Source organism: Zeugodacus cucurbitae, chromosome 2 (assembly GCF_028554725.1).
Source record: "Zeugodacus cucurbitae isolate PBARC_wt_2022May chromosome 2, idZeuCucr1.2, whole genome shotgun sequence".
Lineage (NCBI taxonomy): Eukaryota > Metazoa > Arthropoda > Insecta > Diptera > Tephritidae > Zeugodacus > Zeugodacus cucurbitae.
In genome coordinates this window covers 3,644,523-3,666,906 of record NC_071667.1, presented here as the reverse complement: position 1 = coordinate 3,666,906, position 22,384 = coordinate 3,644,523, and the positions used below count along the sequence as shown (strand labels likewise).

General features: G+C 32.3%; 3 protein-coding genes across 7 annotated transcripts in view; 1 reads left to right on the top strand and 2 right to left on the bottom strand.

The window, feature by feature from the left end:
* Window positions 1–270: 270 nt before the first annotated feature.
* On the top strand, window positions 271–3,443 carry LOC105221570 (uncharacterized). 2 transcript variants are annotated; one of them, XR_003752018.2, is made up of 8 exons: window positions 271–442; window positions 503–680; window positions 737–878; window positions 931–1,065; window positions 1,117–1,537; window positions 1,598–2,785; window positions 2,878–3,032; window positions 3,106–3,249. XR_003752018.2 is itself a non-coding variant. In XM_011198637.3 (8 exons), the coding sequence occupies exons 1-8, from the start codon at window positions 355–357 to the stop codon at window positions 3,236–3,238; spliced, it is 2,457 nt and encodes an 818-aa protein (XP_011196939.2). In that variant the 5' UTR covers window positions 276–354; the 3' UTR covers window positions 3,239–3,443. The 2 variants fall into 2 exon arrangements, 1 of the variants encoding a protein (XP_011196939.2); XM_011198637.3 differs by having other exon boundaries at window positions 276–442; window positions 1,598–2,802; window positions 3,106–3,443.
* On the bottom strand, window positions 3,370–5,835 carry LOC105221569 (myogenesis-regulating glycosidase). The gene is made up of 4 exons (XM_011198636.3): window positions 5,513–5,835; window positions 4,574–5,444; window positions 3,762–4,480; window positions 3,370–3,697 (listed from the first exon to the last, which is right to left on the bottom strand). Exons 1-4 carry the CDS (start codon window positions 5,676–5,678, stop codon window positions 3,507–3,509), a joined length of 1,947 nt encoding a protein of 648 aa, XP_011196938.2. The 5' UTR covers window positions 5,679–5,835; the 3' UTR covers window positions 3,370–3,506.
* A 4,791-nt stretch (window positions 5,836–10,626) lies between these two features.
* LOC105208452 (furin-like protease 1) overlaps window positions 10,627–22,384 on the bottom strand; it is a 307,454-nt gene continuing 295,696 nt past the window's right edge. For all 4 annotated transcript variants that reach the window (XM_054225764.1, XM_029037878.2, XM_054225778.1 and 1 more), the window contains one exon: window positions 10,627–11,653. In XM_054225764.1, the coding sequence (XP_054081739.1) occupies window positions 10,812–11,653 (842 nt within the window). In that variant the 3' untranslated portion in view covers window positions 10,627–10,811. The remainder of the gene's footprint in view (window positions 11,654–22,384) is intronic.

The following is a 22,384-nucleotide window of genomic DNA, read 5'->3' as shown; positions in this document are numbered from 1 at the left end:
CTTAATAGCTTTCGTAGCTTAACATTTTATTTTTAACATGGTTTCTACCAGATCATTTAATATTTTTGAGGGAATGAATGTGAACCATAATTTGTCCATGGATTGGACATATGGTCAGAGTCAACCATATATATTTTTCATTTGACATAACAATTTGTGCATTTCTCAACACTAGCATGGTAAACAAATAATTGTGAATTATGAAACGTTAGAAGAAGCACTGTTTTTCTCATTGACTTTCAGAAAATTTTGAAAAATATCGTTATATTTATTCCATTCGCACGTATATATTTAAATATTTATTTTATTTTTGTCCAAATATTGTTTGAAAAAAAAGGATTGCATATTGTTGACATGAGCAACACGGCTTACTCTGCCTCTGAGAGCGATGCATCCGAAAGCGCGGATAATTCATTCTGCATATTTTTGCATCTTGTAGAAGGTGAGTTTTCAGTGCAGTTATTTGGAAAACTAGTTTGAAATACCAATTAATTATTGTTAGGAATTGGTCTGCATCGACGTGATGGTATTGGAGATTTTACAGAACGACATAAAGATAAGGTTATACTTACTGCCACTTTAAATGGTGTGAAATTCGAAGTAGAGGGTCATTCTACAGAAACAGTGACCATCTTTAACAGCAACTGCATTTGGGAGTGCGAGCTCAGTGATATTAAACGGTGTGCAACTGGTAATAATTACAAATACAAGTAACTTATTATAATTGTTTCTAAAGAATGAAAACGGACAATCGACCAGTGAAACTGGAAATATTTATTAAAAGTGGAAGAACGGATACATCTCCTCGTCGTGGAATTGGTTCCTTGCTTCTGCCTATTAGAGGGGTTCCACTAATCGCCGCACTTCGGAATGTCCAAGTAAAGTACATACTTACATTTTACTCAAATAATATAATATTATATGTTTTAGCTAAAACTACATTGGCATAAACTTAACGTACTAAGTTCAGAATGGCGGCAAAATAAGCCGGAAATTTATTTGCTTTTAGTGATCGTAAAAAAGAATCTCATTGATAGTGGGCAATTTGAAGTATTTTTGGGAAAGGTAAAATACGTGTAGAAATAATTAACGGGTAATTTAAATGTTTTCCTACAGAGAAAAGGTTTGGTTAACGAAGGACTTTCACCGAAATCTTCCGAGACATCACTTATGTTGCAGTCACAAAGTAACGTATATGTACAACTTCTGGAACAAGTAGGGCTGATTCAAGTGGGTAACAACCCTGATGTGGATTGTGACATTTTCAACGTGACTTTGACATTTAAACAAGTGAAGAATCTCATGAAAGTACTGGAAATAGAGAAGAATTACCATCGCCAAACCAGTGCCTTTGTGTTCCACTATGAATTTTTAGGCAGCGCTTCGCAGTTGGAAATGATAGGAAATCAGTCTGATAGCTATACTATCAATGAAAAGGTTTCGTTGTCGTTTAAGTCATCATTGAAGAGCCTACGAACGTATTTCCAACGCATTTTCTATATACCTATAAGTATTTACGTTAATAATACAGTTGTGGGTAAGTATAAAGTAGTTGTAATATAGATAAAAGTAGTCTATTGTTATGTTGTTACTATAGCGAACTATCGGTTGGATTTCTCCAAGTTATTACCAGAAGATTCGTTTTTCAATACGTGCAAAACATTTACGAAATATGGAACTTTTTATTTCGATCGTACAAATAAAATTTTAAGTCCCAGAGCCCCGAAACCTTCAGTGGATTATATATTTTGCATGCAACTTGTGACAAACTATTCCAAGAAATCGAACCCTGAGATTGGCCCACTGACTGAGGCATACGCTTCATATAAGATCGATGAGAAGGGAGCTGTGGACATTACAGAATGCTATCGAAATTTGGATTTTCCGAATAATTTACAACAAAAACGCGCTCCTTATGATCCAGGCCAAATTAGCAGTCGCAATTTTACAAATTTCGAAATTTACGAACGTAATTATATGAAAATGCAGACTGACGCTTTTATAATTGGACGAGTGCTGGGGGAGAACACTGAGTTATTTGCTAAAACATCTGAAGATTTTAGCAAGAATACTGATACTTTGGCACGTCGTCTAAGTAGACCAATATTATCTAATCACTGCGACAATGAACGGGAGCAATCGCAAGAAAGCACGTCAAATGTTGAACTTTCACGGACAAACAACTTGCAAAACATGCCAATTATGCCTGGAAATCGATCTGTTGGTGTTAATACCGATCAGTTAGAGACTGATCCTGAGGAAATGACAATGAAGATAGTTCGTGAATTAGAGGAATGGAAAACACAACAAATGGAACACTTCATTAAAGGCTTGGAACAAAAGGAGGTGGAATATTTAGCCGAACTGAATAAAGAGTGGGAACAGCAACGGTCCATACTACAAGCCAGACTTGAAGCGAAACTTTCCGAATGTGAGAGATTGAATGCAGAATTAGAACTGGCGCATGCCGAATTGAATGCAAATGCATTGAAGCACCAAGAGACTATTAGCATTGTACAGACGGTGAAACAGGACATCGAAAGGAGTTATGCGGAGAAGTTCCAGCAATTAGACGATGAGATGCAACGACTCAAACACGAAATACAACAGCGTGCCGTGGAAAGTGCAGAACGCGAAGTGGAACAAGCACAGCAAAAGTGCCAAACGGCGGAGGCCATTGGTTTAGAGTCGGAGGAAAAGTTGGAAATGAAGATGCGAATTGAGCAATTGGAAAAACAATTAACGGCCATGGAGAAAACCCATTTCTCGGCTGAACAACTGCAAGGCATGCTGTCAGATTTAGTAATCTATCAGAACTACATTTATATACTTTAAAAACATTGACCAATAATTATGATTATGATCAAATATTTACAGCAAAAACAAACGGAACGTTTTGCAGACATTGAGAAAGCCAAAGACTTTTATAAAGCACAATGGTCGAAGTCGGCGCGAGAACTGCATAAATTGCAAATGACTTTGTTGAAACAAAAAGAGGAAGCAATGGAAGAAAAGAAAGATGTAGACGTGGAGTAAGTACTTTAGGAAGGAGGTTTCCACACAATAAGACACCAATTTTGAACACATTATTTTAACGTCATTTAGTATATGCTTGGAGGAGATTCTGGAAGAAGAACAAGAAGCCTTGCATAGTGATCGTAACGAATTGAAGTCTATAAAAGATTTACTTTATGATTCCTTGGAGTCTGCGTCACTTGATGATCTGCGAGCTGACTAAGATTTCCCTGTTTACCATTTTTTATGTTTTGTTGTAGCATATGTTGTATCAACTGAACAAAATTGAGCTGTGATATGCCCGAGTACGCAATTATTTGATTATAATTTTCACATAAAAAGACATTGTACATGTTAATTGCGAAATTTTTTATAATGCCAATTTTTATTATAGTTCTATAACAAATAAATATCATTGTTTAAATATACATATATAATTTCTTTAGATTCACATAATTTCTATATATTAAGAGTTAATTCCTGTCCTCACTTTAATTCTGTACCCGCACAAAGTACGGCAGAATGTCCAATGGTGCACTGTATGCCATTAACCATTTAGGACCATTATGTACTTCATTCGTATTACCGTCTTTCCATTGTCCTTTAGGCAAGTAGATATCGCGTTTAACAGCACCTTCTTGAACAACGGGTGCAGCAATAATGTCGTCGCCAAGAAGAAATTCTGTAAAAGTGTAAACGACTTTTGTATAATTTGACAAATCAAAGAAATAATTAGCTCTACTTACGATCATATACACTTTGAGCAACCTTATCGCTGGGGTCGGCCCACCAGAGTGGCAGATTCACGGGTTCACCTGTTTCCGTTGCCAATTTGAAACGCTTGACAATTTCAGGCGCAAAATCTTCGTGCATTTTAACAAATTTTTTACTGATCTCAATCGTTTCGTCATCAAAGTTCCATGGTACATATGAGAATTGCAGACTTGGCATGAAAACATTCGCTTGCAGCCAACGCAGAAATAGTTCCTTGGTTGGTGGTTTGTCATCGTATCCATTGCCGCCGATCATGTCGGGCAACACGAACGGATATCCATTCAAATTCATTTGCAATAATGTTGTTATGAGCGTTATTAAACCATTATTCCAGCCCCATTCAGAGTCCTTATCGACAATGCGTACGAAAATTGGCATATCCTGTGTATTCTGACCGGCACGTACCTCTACTAGAGGACCGAAGGCACCTACGGTGCGCACATAGTCGCGAGTCATTTGTGTCGGCGAAAGGCTCAAGTCCCCTTGCAGTACTGGATCTTCGGGCATCCAACTTGTCTCGCCTGCGTCGAATTTGAAACTGTCAATACCGCCTTCCTCCTGCAACTTCTTCAAACGGTCGCTGAACCAAGTCCGCACTTCCGGTTTTGTGAAGTCAACATAAGCAGCTTCTTTCGAGCCGCTGTTCCACCACTGAGTGTCGGGATTGCCATTATGATCAAGGATTAAGTAACTATATAACAAATAATAATAGTGTAAGATTTCAATTTCCAATAATTTATAAAGCTAACAAATTCTGTCAACCATGCGTTATCGGTTTGCTTACCCTTTGTTCAGCGCCTCAGTATAGATGGGCTCGCAGTTCTTGTTGATGAACGGGTGTATCCAGAGTGTGACACGGAAGCCCTTTGCCTTCAAGTCATCTGTTAGTTTCTTCATATCGGGGAATTTCGATTTACGGAACGACAAGGCACCATAGCAATCTTCCCAATCATCGTCGATTTCGATTTGACTATTGTTGAAACCCTTATTTATGATTTCATCGGCGAACTCGCGCACAACCGACTCGTTTATATCCCGCTTATAAAGTGCCCAAGTCGACCAGATAGGAAGTGCCACCATGCGTTCGTCCGGGTATTCAACAGGATGATTCAGGAATTTCTTCACTGCATACATTTGTGCGGCTTTTGCATTAGCCGCCACACCAATGTGATATATGAAAGTTACTTTTTCCGTGCGTGGATTGAAGGGCACTGCACTCAATGCGCTGAAACATAGTTTATTCTCGTAACCAATGGAATTGAGTTCGACGAAAAGTGGCGTATTGTCATCGACGTAATAGAATTCGCCCTTGCTATTAAGCCAATAACGTTCAGCCACGCCCATATTCTCGAGCTCTTTAGTTACATAAGAGAAATTCGTCAGCGTTTGCTTCTCCACGGGCCAATAATGATTTTTGAATTCTGGACCACCGTACCAGTGCGTATTAGGTATATCCAGGTCGACGCAATCAATTGGCTGCGTACCGGCAGGTACGTCACGTGAGACACGTAAATGGACTATACCATTGTTGGCGAGCAAATCAAAATTAATAGTGGTGTCAGTGGTTTTAAGCGAATAAGAACCGGCATCCGTTAATTCCAGCTTACTATCACTCGAGCTGTTCTCCAAGGTAACAGTGTGTAGTGTTTTGGAACCTAGAAACATTGGTTACGATTTCGATGTTATGTACGTGATTACCTATTAATTTAACTGGAATACCTACCTTTCATTACTTGGTACTGCAGTTTTGGGGAGCGGACCAAACGCAAATAGATATCACTATTGGGAAACTTGAAACGCTGCTCCACAGATTGGCAGGAATCGATTTGGAGTGGATTTAGACATAGTGCAAATAAGGCACATGCCAAGAACACACTTTTGTAGCCCATTTTGGCTGTTGTCACAAGTTATATTCAGTTAATTGCTGCACTTATTGTCACGAGTCTTGGGAAACTTTTTATTATTTAATTGCCTTTATTATACAAATATGTATTGATACTGCTACGGCGGGAGCCCGTTTGTGCACTGTGTTCGAATTCTGTGACCAGACCGTATTTATACGCGAAATAATCATTTGAGTTCACACAATAAACTTCTCCAACGACAGTGTGGTGCTTATGTGCGAAACTTTCTATTTGCCATTTGATAAGATATTTTACTATTAAGTAATTTCGGAGACCTCTAGAAATAGGTTTTTAACTACAACTAAAAACAATACTCTTGAATTGTGTTCTTTTTTGAGTATTTCCTCTGTGTGGGTTTTATCGACACCTATGTACATATACTCCAAAACTTGAATGTCAAGTGCATTTGAATGCTTGATAACATGATTCCGATATTTCATTGATATTGGCAGAGAATTGATATACACCTGTTCCATACACATGCATTTTGTATCCCTTAAGGTTTCTAAACTCAGTGCCTTTCTAGACTTCCAGAATTCGAGAATTTCGTATAAGAAATGCAAACTTTGGCATGAAGATTTAACTTAGACACTCATGAGCGCTGGTAGCCTCTATGGCATGATATCTTATGGCTTTTTAGGGGTTAGCCTGATGTATGTGTGGTTCTATGTATTTGAATAGTTCGGGGAATACATTGTATTGTTTCTGCATTCAGTGCTTAGTGCTTCGCTTTGAAGTTCGTTGTTTTAAAACCTCCAAGTATGCCCATATTAAGTAGTGACCTTCTGGGTGTTGGTTGTAAATGAAATTCAAGGTCGGGCGTTTTGTTCAGTTATAAACTTCTTAATGCAGCTCTAATAAAAAAAAAACGTCCAAGAATATGGGTTAAACACCTAACGGAGTTCTATTAATAAAGCTGTGACTTTTTGAGAAACAAATACAAATAGAACTACACATAGACAAATTAAAATTCATAAACTAAAAAAAAAACAACTTTTAATTACTGTTAAAAGTGTCATTTTATTTATTGTTTTTACGATTTTCGAGTGCAGCGTCATTACGTCAAATTACAAGTGTTCTGGTCAGTGATCAGCGAATGAATCGCGTTCAGGAGCCACCAACGTACAAAACATTTTATCGGGTGTCACAATCTCAGTAGTGAAGTGCTTCTCACAGTTGGCATATGATAATGTATTTCTGTGGTGTAGGTAGTGACTTGCCAGACTTAGAGAATTGGCAAGAAAGATACAAATTACACACTCAAATATACTTTTCTTCATTCATTGTTTTTTTTTTCAAATTAAATTATCATTCTCTAATCAAGATCCTTCAGTATATACAAATATGTATTGTGTTTGTTATAAACGAAAAATAGTTCTTATCAAAGAGTTCAAGTTGGCTCCGTAGGAAAACAAGTTTTATGATTAAATTTTTTAACTGAATAACTACTGAAACAATCAAATACACACATTTATCTTTTCAAGTGTTTTTCTTGTTTTACCGTTTTTATATTTTACCTCCCACCCACTAGAAATACAGTCTTATTATTTAATTAGAGTCTTCAAATATGATTGGCCCAAATGCTCATTTCGAATTAGTTACATTTTCGAGAGCATTTGTACGTGTTCCCTACACTTGATGGCGTCTTCAGTTGCGTGCTTCAGGCGTGCGCTATTTGAATTCGGTACTGATCATACCCATTACTCATCTTTATGTTTACTGTCAGGCGTGTTGGTGTTGTTGTAATTGAACTCTTCAATTGCATTGTTAATTGATTACATTAAAAGTATTTAGCGGTACATGTGCCTAATGCATGCGGGAACGAATTTTGCTGATCATCCTATACATATATGTATGTATGTATGTACCCCAGTCAAATAATTATATGTGCATTTCGGCTTTTGTTTATATTTCTTATTTACTGTTATTTTTTGGATTTCGGTAAATGTGGAATAAAAGGTTGATATGTTACCGTTACTATGCAACGAAAATTATTTCATACTTTTCTCGTTCGTTGTACAGTTACATTAAGAATGTGCTTGTGAATTGGGTATTGCATAGAAAATATTTATATGTGCAAAATCAGTTTAGCGGATCTTTCTTACTGATAGTGTCGCAGCAAAAACTTTTTTTGCTGAAATTTGTTTTCAAAATTATTGTAGTTGCATTAACTTAAGGAATTATTAAAAATTTGATTACATTTATTTAATTTTAAGCCTAAAATGTCTCGTGGTACTAGTTTATCCGCCAAAGAACAAGTAATAATCATAGGAATGCATGAAAGCGGTTCCAAAATTTTTTTTTATTTTCAATATATCCTTATTTATTGAATCTGCTAACAACAAGTTATAAATCTTAAATCTATTTAAAAACTAGACAAGCTCAACCAAGTGATTGAGCTGTATTGGTGAAACGTTGCTCTTTAGTATGCAGTTCCAAAATGGCTCTAGACCAAAGCGACATCCGAACTGTATCTCAAAATTTCTTAAAAATCCCACTAATTATGGTATAGTGCGACGCAGCGGACGAAAAACAACATTGATGAGCGGTGCGAAAGGATGATTCGACGACTAGTAGTTGCGGACTTGATAAGCAGCGATTAAATATGGACCTAGTTAAGACAGAAAATCACAATAAATATAATTTTTTCAATTATACATAAAAATCAGTTTCTGTAACACACCGTCATGGCACCTGAAACCAACGCTAAAGAAAGACACAATAAAGCACATTTGAGGTTTGCAAATAAATACCAATTCTGTGCCGATGTATGATAGAATACAGTCTTTAGTGACGAAAAAAAATTAAATTTCGTCGGCCCAGGTCATTGCAAGAAATATTGGAGAGATTCGCACCAGGAACGACGGTCCTACTACAAGCGATGTTTTGGAAGCGGTACCTTGATTTCATGGGCTGCATTTTGTTGCTGTGGAAAGCTATCTACATGTTTTATATTCACTCAAATGAATGCTAATATCAATGTAGATCTTTTGGACAGCGAGTTAATAAAATTTGCTGGCAATATTTATGGCATATAACTGGACATATCGAAAAGATAACGCTTCAATCCACACGAAGAACATCTTTAACGACCGGAAAATTCCGGTATTACAATGTGCAGCATTGCGTTCGAACCTAAATCCTATTGAGGATCTCTGGGGGAACCTCTCTGCTCCCGTTTTCCACAACGGAAAGCAGTTGGAGACGGTACGTCACCTAAAATTAGCCCTAAAGCAAGAATTTGCCAATATTTACATAACTATTCTACAGTCAGTAGTTAATTCTCTGATTAAGCGGCTTAATTTAGTTTTAAAATATAAGGACTATTAAAATAAACATTTCTTTCAGTTAAACTCAAATGTATAGGCTTTACTGGTAAAAATAGTAAAATGCACATATAAATATTTACCATTAGCCTAAACTTCAATTCTGTTTTATAGTTTAAAAAATATTTTGAAATTTTTTAATTTTTTGTTTTTTTTTTATATCGTATACATTAATAATAACAAAGCTGCATACTCAGAAATATTTTGCAATTTTGTAATCTTTAATTTTTTTGCAAAAAGTTCATGCACATATAATTATTTGATATTTATTTTGAAGCAAGCCAGGGAGATATTTTATTTGAAATTTTGTGCTTTGTAGACTCCGGATTTCCAGATCCACACGTACTATTTCATATTGTTAGGAGGGGAAAAACAGTAATGATTTTACTGGTTGCACGTGTAACTCTCAATAGTCCGACAACTCCCACTTTATTTGGACATTTGACTTTTACTCGGTGGGTCTTGGGTTTTAATTCCTCCCGTTTCTAATATAAACCTCTGGGAAAAGTTTATTCTAATATCTGGTTCATTTTATATTTTCGGGGGTGGTTCTCGTAAAAGTTTCAATCGGGTCATATAATAGATAGAACTACGGCCACATTTTATATAGGTTGGCTAAAGATTTCCATTTTCGCCTGTTGGTGAATATTTTTTAATAATAATAATAATATAATTAATTTAGAGTTGTTGTTTTAAAATTTATTTAATTTTATTCAATATTATTATTTACATAAAATTACTTATTTTTAGTTATTTTCTATTCACAAGTTATATAATGGTTTCGTTTTTGGTGGCATATTTATTGTCCGGTCTGTTTCAAGAGTTGTGTGAAATGTGGTACCGTTTGCCTTAGTGGAAACCAGTCTCTCATTTATGCTGCCGAAAACTTGTATTCTAGCACTATATTCACATGGAAGTTTCAATAAAAAATAGCAAAAAATGATCAATTTATACAAAAAAAATTATTGCTATTATTTTATAAAAAATCAAGCCTAGGACATTTTGTAAATAGAACAAACTTCTACCATTTTTTTAACTAAAAATTTATAATTAACATAAATGTGTATGATAAACACTGAAAGCATAATTTATTAAATAAAATTTACGAATTACGATATTTTACTTTAACTATTAGGACTAAATCGATTTAATCGACCAGTGCTTGACATCTATGCTAGAGACATCTATTGGAAAACGGCGGAAGCATTTTGCCCGCTCATATTTGCTCATTACGAATTACAATATTTTACTTTAACTATTTTCAAAAAATTCAATTTTCAATTTAATTTTTTTATTAAAATGCATATTCCATCAAATTTAACCTCACAATTAAATTTCAAAAACTTCCTTTTGTGTAATTTATTATTTTATAAAGATTTAAAAATTTTTCTAATTTTTTTCTGAAAAAGGAAAAAAATAATTATGCTAATAAAATTGTATATCCCATTATATTATATTAAAATGGTTTTTAAATCTCATAATTATAAACTAGAGTTAATTAATCAAATTAAAATTTAAATTAGTTTGATTCAGTTGTTCTTGAAGATCTTAGCTGTATCTTTTATTGCAATATTTTGTTCGTATTAAAATTTCATTAAAGTGAAAGCTCATTGGCAATTAATTAAGTATTTAATAAATAAAAACAGAAAAACAAGTATTTGAAAACATAAAATTAACAGTAAGTTCCCAAAAAAATCTACTTAGAATAAAAATTAGACTATTACTTAATACATATGTAAAATAAAATAGAATGCCTCAATGTCAGCATCTTTGCTCATCATATTCTCTATTACTAATTATGTTGCGTTGAGTCAAAAAGTTCCTCCTCCGAGTCGCTTATATCTACGGCTTCAATAATTGTCGGCGTCAAATCGATGTCGATTGTCGCCTCATCATCAGCCACGCAAGGTGTCAGCTCATCGTGATAGGTGCGCACAGAACCGTGTATGTAGTGCTCCTCTTCATCATCGGCCTCGTCACCTTCGTCTTCGCCTTCGGTCAGCAGCGCTACACGATCATAGCCGACATTAGGTAGTGTGACCACACTTCCGGCTGTGTTACCGTTCCGCCAGAACGGTATACGTAAATTGTTTCGACGTGCAACCGAAACAAACATGATGGCGAAAATGATGAGGAGTGTCGGTACCAGAATTAGTGTAAGATATACGACACTCGTCGCATTCATAGCGTCATTGTGTTCTACGCTATTTATCGTTTCGACTTTGGCGGTGAATACGCCATTGAGCCTATTACCCGAACTACGTTCGGCAAAGATGTAGCAAAATGTTTCGTTCGTGAGCGGTATTTTGCGCAATTGACTGCCGGGCGGACAGGTGCTGCATTGCGAATTGAATGGTCCATAGCAGCGCAGACAGCTGTTGTCACATTTCTCGCAGCGTCGCAAATGTATCGGTTCCAAAGGTTTACTCGTGTCGGCATATAAGCGCACAGCTTCTCGTCTACGATCGATGGACTGCAATTCATCATCGTCGGCTACACTCGTTTTCGATGTGGTCTTGTCGTTGAGTGTCGCAGTTCCGGTTGCTGCGATGCTGTCACTGATGATGGCAAAGGTGTGTGTGGGGCATTGTTCATAGCAGTGGCCATTGTAGTAATACGTGGGCGTGGCACATTCTATTGGCACGGATACGAACGAGAGAGATAATAGATTAACAAATAGTGAATTTACGAAAGTACGATATCTATGTATGTGTGTGCTGATTCTGAATGAGAGTGTGACGTTTTAAAAACTAACTTAAATTTATGAACAAAACACCAAAAGCTAATAAAACCGGATGCAAACTAAATACCAATACCATACAATTACTGTTAGCGAACATTGAATACAAACACATACATACATATAAATAAGTTAAAAATACTCAAAATAAGTGAAAATTGTCTTTCTTTTTCTGATCATAAAAGAATGTTGACAGTTCAAAAGAGTAAAACAATATCATTATTTTAGTAGCCACACATATTACTAATTTATATAACATCTCATCTTAAGTCATTTAGTATAATGGTTCGTTTAACGTCCCATTCAGACTCTGACGACATCAAAAAGTTCGTTGGCAATGTACAATTGTGAATACACTAGGATACCACAAGGTTCTTTTTTTCAGGTCTTATCTGTATGCGTAAACGCAATTAACCTCAAAAAAGTCTAGTCTAGTCTAGTTTTAACTACCTCGAAACATCGCGAAATTTCCGTCCTCAACTACTATTCCATCTGACGTTTCTTAGAGTGCTTTCAAATGTCTTTTGTCGTTTCTTAGAGTGGGAAAATGTCTTTTTAGGCACGTAATTATGTCCAACGATGATGATCAGAGGTGACCACATATTTGAATATTTAAATTCGTTTGACTTTTTTGATTCTTTGAGGTTAATTGAAAGACCATTGGGGGAAACTTTAGTATAGTTTTTTGTTTATATGCATAATAACCAGGTTGACAGATATCAAGTGGCTAACTAATAATCGAAATATCGCCACATAAAATTTGTGAAATTTTCAACTTTAAATGCGAATATCTCAAAAACTATAAGTCTCCTGCGGCAACTATTATATATATTCGTAATCTGAAGATCGTCCTCTTTCCAACCATACCCATTTGAACTCTGAAATCGGGGGATACTATACTAAAGCCGACCCGACCATTGGTTATGTGTACAAGCCTCCGTAGTTAATGTCTCGAAATGTCAACGAAATAACAAATTTCTACGAAATATTTTTTTACACTTCATTATTTTGTCATTTAAGTATAAGAATTTTATTTATAAAAAAGTATAAAAATTTTATTTATAAAAAAAAATTATAAATTAATTAGTGCTTGTGCTTTTAATGTTTGTATGTACATATGTGGAAATAGATTTAAATATTCTAAAAATATAAACAAAATAATTAAAATAACATTTAAAAGATATACATTTCATTACAATTCAAAGCGAAAATATCAATAAAAAACAACAAATAATTATGCGAATCAAAGTATGCAAAACGAGTGATCTTTACATATTAATATATGTACATATGTATGTACGTATATATGTACATTGAAAAATAACGTATTCAAAATAAGCCAAAATTATGTGAGTATTGCATGCTGTCAAGGTAATTGCAATTGCATATTAGGGTTAAAGAAAGCAAAAAAAATCTAAAAACTGTCAAACCCAAATACCACATTTGATACAAAAACAAAAAGAAAGTATTAATAATGACAATAATATCAAATAAAACCTACACATGAATTGCGTATGTTAATTAAATTGCATTGATTAGCAAAAACTCTAAACCATAGGTAACATGTGAACGCATTAATTAAAATTTTGTTTTAGTATTACAATAACAAATTGTTCGTGTAGACAATGTATGTATGCTAAGTGAATTTTTTGCATGAATTTTATGAAGCTTTTCTAAGCTTTTCTAATTACTTTTTTGCGAATAAAAATTTATTATTTTTGATGTAATGATTTAAATTAATTAGTGCTGCGATTCTGGTTTTTTTTTTAAGTTATGATTTAAATTAATTAGCAATTTATGAATGCGCATGTTAATCGAAAAAATAGTAATAACGAACCATATACATTTTATAGTAATAACAAAAAATATTTGACTGAACTCACCTTTGACTATTTTGAAAATTTTAGTTGTGTCTCAATTCGATTTGTAGTATTGAAAGATATAGAAGAGTTATTTAGTAATGAATACTTAGGCATTATACAAAATATATGGTTAACGGTGTAGAGAACATGGGCACCTATTCATTTTATTTTATGATAAGATATAAAAAAGGAGATGAAACGGAATGAGCTGTTACAACTTAAAGTCCACAATTATTTTGGAAGACTTTCAAAATACTATTATAAAGTGATTTTCTTGCAACAAAAGTCATCTTTTTATACACAAACTTCTGAAACTGATAATTCAGTACAAAATCAATTTTTGTGATATTTTCGAAAAAATTGAGTCTTTGAAATTGAGAAAGAAAAATAAAAAAGATTATAATCAAACTACATGATTGAGCAATTGTAGAAAGAATATATCCACATTTATGCATTGAATCCAGTTTTTTGTAGATATTTATGCCTAGACGAGATATTTTTAATAGAGACCAACCGATTAATCGGCCTTGGTATCGGCATCGGCCACAAAATTAAGCATCGGCATCGGCCATATTTGGCCGATTCTTTCTACTTCTTTCGGTTTACACTAAAATAATTTATTTTTACTTTTTTGATTTCTTTAGAGCATAAAATTTTAATTCTTCTGTTTACCATATAAAACACAGTGAATCACATTTGATTAAACTAACAATTCATCATGGTAATAATTTAAGTCTAGTATAAAGAAAATCAATATTTTTGCATTAATGAAAGGTTTTATTTAGCTGCCAGAAACGTTCGATTTATGTCAAATATGCACAGTTTTGTTTAAAGTTGTTGAGGTTATAGAAGCATTCGTAACTAGGTTAATATATTTTTAAAAGTTTCGTAATAATCACTTGGTGCTGGCCTGGACTACAAGGTGCATGGAAAAGAACCTCCCAAACAACCTTCCGAAGTTTCTATTGAGTCACTATCACCATTTGCCGCCTTTCACAATGCGAGATATAAATGACAAAACTCATATCATTGAAAATAACGGATTATTTTTACTAGACCTGCTTTTTTCGAATATTGGCCTTAATGCTCATATTTGTCCTTAGGGGGCTATACCAGGTAACCCATGAAAAATTAGACGATTTTAGTGAATTTTTTTTAAGAAAGTACTCAATCGAAAGTTTCGAAGTTTTTTTGACATAATAAGGCGTTCTTTTAACTATATTTTAAGATTTTTATTTTCAAAAATTTTGATAAATAAAGGAGTTATGAGCTGTCTTGGGAGGTGCCAAGAAAAAAGTTCCCCAAATGCTGACATGATTACGGCCGAATGAGTAACTGAAACACAAAAATTGAAAAAGTATATTAAAGTTGAATATATTCCCTATACAACGTCCTAAGATTATTGAAAAATATCAAACATTAACAAAATGGCGTAGTTCTGAAAAAATTTCGATTTTTTAGGTAAAAAATGGTCGTTTTTAGATGCCAAATTGACAATTTTCATCAAATCAAAAATATAGGTCATTGTTTAGTAAATATATTCCAGAACATTCAGTTTAAATTTGAAGTTGATCGTTGAGTTATGATGTCAGCAATTTTGTGAAAAGTCGTTTCGAGAACAACGCGTTTAAAGTTTCGACTATAGCGGCTTATACCTGTGAGCGATTGCACTTTAGAACGCTGCCATTCAAAAACTATTCAAGATACGACCTTACCGCTTTCACAGGATATTTTTGAAATTATAAACTATCGAATAAGCAAAAAATGTCACACCGGTAAACCCCCTTAAAGGAAAAAAGCTATATTGTTGGTTGCTGATTCGCTTTGAGAAAACGCGAATAACTTATTTGTTCTATCAACATAGATCTTATAATAATCATTTATTTGGTTTTGAATATTAATTAAATGAATAAACAACTTCATATTTACATATGTATGAATTGAGTTGTTTACTTATTTGTGACGTTATTTGTCTTTGTTCTTATTTTGTTACTATACTAATTTACTAAATAAAGTTGTTGATGAAAGAATCGACATCGGCCTACTCTTGCTGCTGTTTTACGTATATCAAGCAAATGTAATTACAATTTTTTTTCTGCCTTTATTTCTCTTCGCGTGCAACGCTCGGTGCACAATGTGTCCACCCTTAAGGTAAAGGTGTTTCGTGCCTAATTTACGTTTCGTACGAAATAAAATACATGAATTTTGTGAAAACATAGTTTATTCTTCGCATTGTTCTCATTTCCGTTTTTTTTGTTTTTGCTCTTTTCTATGCAATTGTTCATCATATTTATTTATTAATTTCTCAATTACTTTATCAGTTACTTAAGACTGTAGCTACTACACATTACAATTTAAGTTAAATTTTATTTTCTCCATTTTATTATATTTTGCGGTTTTTACTCACTTTTTTTTATTTACACGTAATACAAACATACATTTATGAATTTTATTATTTGTTGTTTTTTTTCCTTTAATTTAATTTAATTTAATTTACTTTACTCTTTAATATAATTTATTGTATTTGTTGCTGCGCTGTGTTTCTTCTCGTTTCTGCTGTAGTATTAGTATCGATACGCTCTAGTTATTTATTTATGTATACAATTGGTTTTTATTTATATTTTTTTTACTTAAATACTAAATGCACATAATTCTTTTATTGATATTTTACATGTTCATTGTTGTTATTGTTATATATAGATTAGCTGACACCCGTTACTTATGTATTATTGTTGTATTTTATTTGCTTACTCTTACTATATTCTTACTGCTGAAGAGGAGATAGTCAACCAATTCGTGCGCTTGAATCACACAAGTGTAATTTTTACAAAGGATTTTCTCCTTTTGCTATGATTTTCCACTGACACACACACACATATATACAGTATATTCGTATATACATATGTATATTCGTATGTGCATTGGTATGCTTATGTGTTTCTATTGGCTTCTAAATTTCAATTGGTCGTGTTTTTGTAGTGCTCCGATTTTATTATTTTTCATGCTCTCTACTTCCCTATTCTTCAGTTTCTATTAGATTTGTATTTTCATTTTCACGTTTTATTACTTTTTCTATTAATATTATACTCGTATTTCATTTGGCTTTTTGTTTAGCTATTTCGCATCTGCTTGCTACCGCTAAATTATATGTGGGTGTACCTATGTGGTATGTGAGAGATTTGCTTAAGTCATAAGTACCGTAGCCCCATAGAAGTCAATTTTTAGCAATGGGTTATTATTCAAAATTAACAAAATGCAGCTTAAAACAAAATCGTAATAAAATATTATTGCAAAAAAGTAACCAGATCACTACGTTAATAATGATTTATCAGTGGTTAAATACGAAAAATCTACAAAATTATACAAAAAATATATATGTATATGTATATATTTACTATGCTTAGGAATAAACTTTCGTGTTATAGATTTTGTACGATTAATTCCCAAAATGATTTCATACATAATAAAGCTTTGAAAGATTTCGGAAAAAAAGTATATATGTATGTATGTATATGTATTAGTCCATTACTATTTTATGGAAATTTTAGTAACAAATTATTAAATAATTTCTTACTATTTGTGCGTTACATTTGCCGGCAATACTTGTTCACTGGCTAAGTATTTGCGCAACAAAAACAAAAATTGCTAATTGACTAATTAAAAAAAAAAAAGATTGAAATTGTGCTAGTTATTTACTATTTTAAAACGCTGCCCACACGTACATTTACATACATATGTATAAGGATATAGGTATATATATTTATATAAGAACATATATGTATGTATATATAACTGTTTGTTATTTATTCATTTGTTATTTACTCATTTTACACGCCGTTACATCGCGACTTTATCAATATACTAATAACGTTATTTCATTTAAGTTGCTATGTCATAAAGGGTGCAACAAAATGGAGTGCCACATTTGAAGCGAAATATTTATTACGACATTTTTTCGTGCCTTTTTCGCTGAGTATAAAGTATGGTGCACCAGTATTTCGACACATACACACATATATATATGTATATATGTAAATATGGAACTCTATTTTGGCGCACACTCCGTGTTAAAATGCATTTGGGTTTCGTTCAAGCGGTTACTTTGCTACAGTTTTATTATCAGTATAATCAATTAATAATTTGAATTAAAAATAAATAACAGTCATTTGCTTAATGTAGGCAAGGTGGTGGTGGTGGAGTTTCAACAAAAACAACAACAAAAAGGCAATAAACAGTAAAAATAATAGGTTATTGAAAAGAAAATAAATGCATAAAAACATACTTTTTTGTTAAATTTCCATTTGAAATGCACGCAAGCTTTTTAAGCTTTCAACGGCCTAGAAACTTATGCTTTTAATTTTAGCCAGTGTTTTGAAATTTTAAGCAAAAATAAGAAAACAATTATATACTGCTTTAAATGAAATTATTTTTAATAATAAATTTAGTGGAGGTTTCCAAGCTGAAAGGGCAACAGTTTACATAAAATAATATATACAACGGCGAATGCGACAAATCACATTGATTTGATATCAGTGAAAGCGTTAGCCTATGAAAGCTTGATGTTGTCTATAAAGCATGGGTACTTTTATAAGGTCTACTTTTAGGTGTTAATTACATAAATTTTTGCAACGTTCTTAGCACTCTAAATTGCTAACAAAATAGCCCCTTCAACTTTATAAATTATCCACATACTAACCACACATATGTATGTATGTATGCCAGTATAAATGTAGTTATGACGAGTGCGTTTTGTACAATTAAACTAAACTTGTAATAAAATATATTTACTTATACATATGCAAGTGTATTTGTAGTAAACATAATTAACAGTTATGTATTTGTATATTTGTAATATTGCACTCAAGTTACTTTGATTATCGAGGAATTATATATATGTACATATGTATTTATTGCTAAAAACAATTAATAATAATAAAGTGGGTCCAATAAATATGAAATATATTAAAAAGCAAAAAATATTGGCAAGCATAGTGAATATAAATTTCCAAAGAAAATAAAAAAAAAAAATTATAGAAAATATGTATGGACAAAGTTGAATTGGAGCCTCAACTCAAAGTGAGTAAATAATTCTGGATTCGTACATGAACAAAAAGGTTTCTTGTTATCGCCGATTAATTTTATTATGAATAGGTCAGAAAACTCAAAACATTGTTTTCAAAGAATCCGGGGCAGATCGAATTTTTTGAGACATAAAGCAGTATTTTACCAAACAATCAAGCGGCATAAATAATTGCTGATTTTGAATCTATGTACTTATGTGTATATATGTACATGTAGACATTATATAATTGTATTTGGCGTATGCGCCACGTCATTTTGATATGTGAAAAATTAATTTTAATATGTTCAATACAATATTTACTTAATTTTTTATTATCAACGAATTCTAAATGTTCAATTTTAGTTGCGAATTTGCAAATTATTAAGCATACTGATATGAAAATTATTGTTCAAAACTTTTCTGTTTTTGGCTGTGTGATGTTTTCGTTTTGCAATTGTAATTTTCTGTTGTTGTAGAAAATGAAATTGTTCATATATTATATTAAAACAGCGCTTTGTTTACATTATCATTTAATTTTATTCTATTTTTCTCTTAAAAATGCTCGCTCTTTGAAACGCAGGAACTTTTCGCTTATATAAATTTTGTATAATATATTAATTTTTTGTGCATCGCAATTTCTTTTTTAATTTAACACTAACTCTACTGTATTTGTTTACGTTTGCATATTAACTTAATGCAATAGAATATATAATATTATAAGTTTGGCCAAACTTTGAGGCTGAAAACCCTACCACCGTTTTGTGCTTAGACTCTAAAGGGAGTTTGTTATTGTTTTTAAATAGTAAACACTAAAATTGTTACAACAAAATTGAAAAAAAAAAAACATAGATACTAGAAAGACTTTACACTTTATTGGAATTTATCGGTGTTTTGTGTTAAAAAAAACTAAAATTTTTACGCTGTTCGATTTTGTTTTGTTTCGGAATCAAATTTGGGTTATTGCGGTGATTTTATGTACGCATGTCGTTGATGTTATTGAAATTTCATAATTTTAATGTGAATGCGAATTTTTAATTTAGTTGATATAAATCAGGCTGTGCAGTCATATACATACATATGTATGGTAAATATGTATTATATCTGTAAGTGCTTTGCACAAATTTTAATTCTGTAATTTGAAACAGTACACTTTATTTTTGCTTTCTGTTGTGTCAGCTGAATCTGCGCGATAGCCGAAAGCTTTCATACATTGAGAGTAAAGTTTATGTTGTGGTTACGGTAAAAAAGTTACAAAATAGTTAATTTTTTTTCAGTGGTTTAATGCAATTCAATTTAAATTTTGAAAATATTATCCTCTGCAGCGCGTGAAAGCATAAAACGTGTAAAATTATTAACTAGTAGAAAATAGCAGAATTTTATGTTATGAAAAAATTAAGTGAAACGCTGGTGCGCATAAAAACATTGACATTTTAGTTTTTCTCAGTGACTTTCCAATTCAAATTAGTGGCATATGTTTTTTGTTGTTATTTCATGTCATTTGAAGCCGGCGCAGGTGCTTTCATTTCGCACTAAAAAAAAGCAGCGACAAAGTTTAATTGTTGGCTTTTAAAAAGCAAGTGTCTTATCGACTTCGATTGGCGTCCACGCGCTGGATAAATGACATGTGGGACACACATACACACATATGTAGATGTATATGCACGTACATAGAATGTGCAATTTTTTATGCAACAAATGTGTGTAAATTTTATTCAATATAAGGGTTGGCAATTTATGAAATTTCCTGCACTTTTGGTACGTTTCACTTTTACCGAAGTTTATAAATTACAATAAAATGCTACACGCACGCACATACATATGTACATACAAAAAAGTTTACGTATTTATGAATTGATTTAATGCAGGCGCAAATGCATTTTCTGGACAGGTTGTTTTTTTTTTTTTGTTCTTAATAATCGAAAATTTCAAAATAAATTTTGAGAAACTTTTATTTCCCGGTGTTATTATAATAAATTTATATTTTATTGTATAGCAGTGTGCAGCGGGAAGACTTGGAAATTTTAAGTTACTCTTTAGTTTTCGGCAGTTTTTACTCAAAATAGAAGTCGATTTTTAGCAATGGGTTATTATTCAAAATTAACAAAATGCAGCTTAAAACAAAATCGTAATAAAATATTATTGCAAAAAAGTAACCAGATCACTACGTTAATAATGATTTATCAGTGGTTAAATACGAAAAATCTACAAAATTATACAAAAAATATATATGTATATGTATATATTTACTATGCTTAGGAATAAACTTTCGTGTTATAGATTTTGTACGATTAATTCCCAAAATGATTTCATACATAATAAAGCTTTGAAAGATTTTCGGAAAAAAAGTATATATGTATGTATGTATATGTATTAGTCCATTACTATTTTATGGAAATTTTAGTAACAAATTATTAAATAATTTCTTACTATTTGTGCGTTATATTTGCCGGCAATATTTGTTCACTGGCTAAGTATTTGCGCAACAAAAACAAAAATTGCTAATTGACTAATTAAAAAAAAAAAGATTGAAATTGTGCTAGTTATTTACTATTTTAAAACGCTGCCCACACGTACATTTACATACATATGTATAAGGATATAGGTATATATATTTATATAAGAACATATATGTATGTATATATAACTGTTTGTTATTTATTCATTTGTTATTTACTCATTTTACTCGCCGTTACATCGCGACTTTATCAATATACTAACGTTATTTCATTTAAGTTGCTATGTCATAAAGGGTGCAACAAAATGGAGTGCCACATTTGAAGCGAAATATTTATTACGACATTTTTTCGTGCCTTATTCGCTGAGTATAAAGTATGGTGCACCAGTATTTCGACACATACACACATATATATATGTATATATGTAAATATGGAACTCTATTTTGGCGCACACCCCGTGTTAAAATGCATTTGGGTTTCGTTCAAGCGGTTACTTTGCTACATTTTTATTATCAGTATATTCAATTAATAATTTGAATTAAAAATAAATAACAGTCATTTGCTTAATGTAGGCAAGGTGGTGGTGGTGGAGTTTCAACAAAACCAACAACAAAAAGGCAATAAACAGTAAAAATAATAGGTTATTGAAAAGAAAATAAATGCATAAAAACATACTTTTTTGTTAAATTTCCATTTGAAATGCACACAAGCTTTTTAAGCTTTCAACGGCCTAGAAACTTATGCTTTTAATTTTAGCCAGTGTTTTGAAATGTTAAGCAAAAATAAGAAAACAATTATATACTGCTTTAAATGAAATTATTTTGAATAATAAATTTAGTGGAGGTTTCCAAGCTGAAAGGGCAACAGTTTACATAAAATAATATATACAACGGCGAATGCGGTAAATCACATTGATTTGATATCAGTGAAAGCGTCAGCCAATGAAAGCTTGATGTTGTCTATAAAGCATGGGTACTTTTATAAGGTCTACATTTAGGTGTTAATTACATAAATTTTTGCAACGTTCTTAGCACTCTAAATTGCTAACAAAATAGCCCCTTCAACTTTATAAATTATCCACATACTAAACACACATATGTATGTATGTATGCCAGTATAAATGTAGTTATGACGAGTGCGTTTTGTACAATTAAACTAAACTTGTAATAAAATATATTTACTTATACATATGCAAGTGTATTTGTAGTAAACATAATTAACAGTTATGTATTTGTATATTTGTAA

What these genes read in the sequence shown, in the direction of transcription:
- LOC105221569 (XM_011198636.3), bottom strand. Translation starts at nt 5,678, where the DNA reads ATGGGCTACAAAAGTGTGTTCTTGGCATGTGCCTTATTTGCACTATGT. An exon ending in ACTGAGGCGCTGAACAAAGG is followed by an intron (nt 4,481 to 4,573) that starts GTAAGCAAACCG and finishes TTTGTTATATAG; the next exon opens with TTACTTAATCCTTGATCATA. An exon ending in TGCTCAAAGTGTATATGATC is followed by an intron (nt 3,698 to 3,761) that starts GTAAGTAGAGCT and finishes ACACTTTTACAG; the next exon opens with AATTTCTTCTTGGCGACGAC.
- LOC105221570 (XM_011198637.3), top strand. Translation starts at nt 355, where the DNA reads ATGAGCAACACGGCTTACTCTGCCTCTGAGAGCGATGCATCCGAAAGC. An exon ending in GAGCTCAGTGATATTAAACG is followed by an intron (nt 681 to 736) that starts GTGTGCAACTGG and finishes TTGTTTCTAAAG; the next exon opens with AATGAAAACGGACAATCGAC. An exon ending in TTGAAGTATTTTTGGGAAAG is followed by an intron (nt 1,066 to 1,116) that starts GTAAAATACGTG and finishes GTTTTCCTACAG; the next exon opens with AGAAAAGGTTTGGTTAACGA.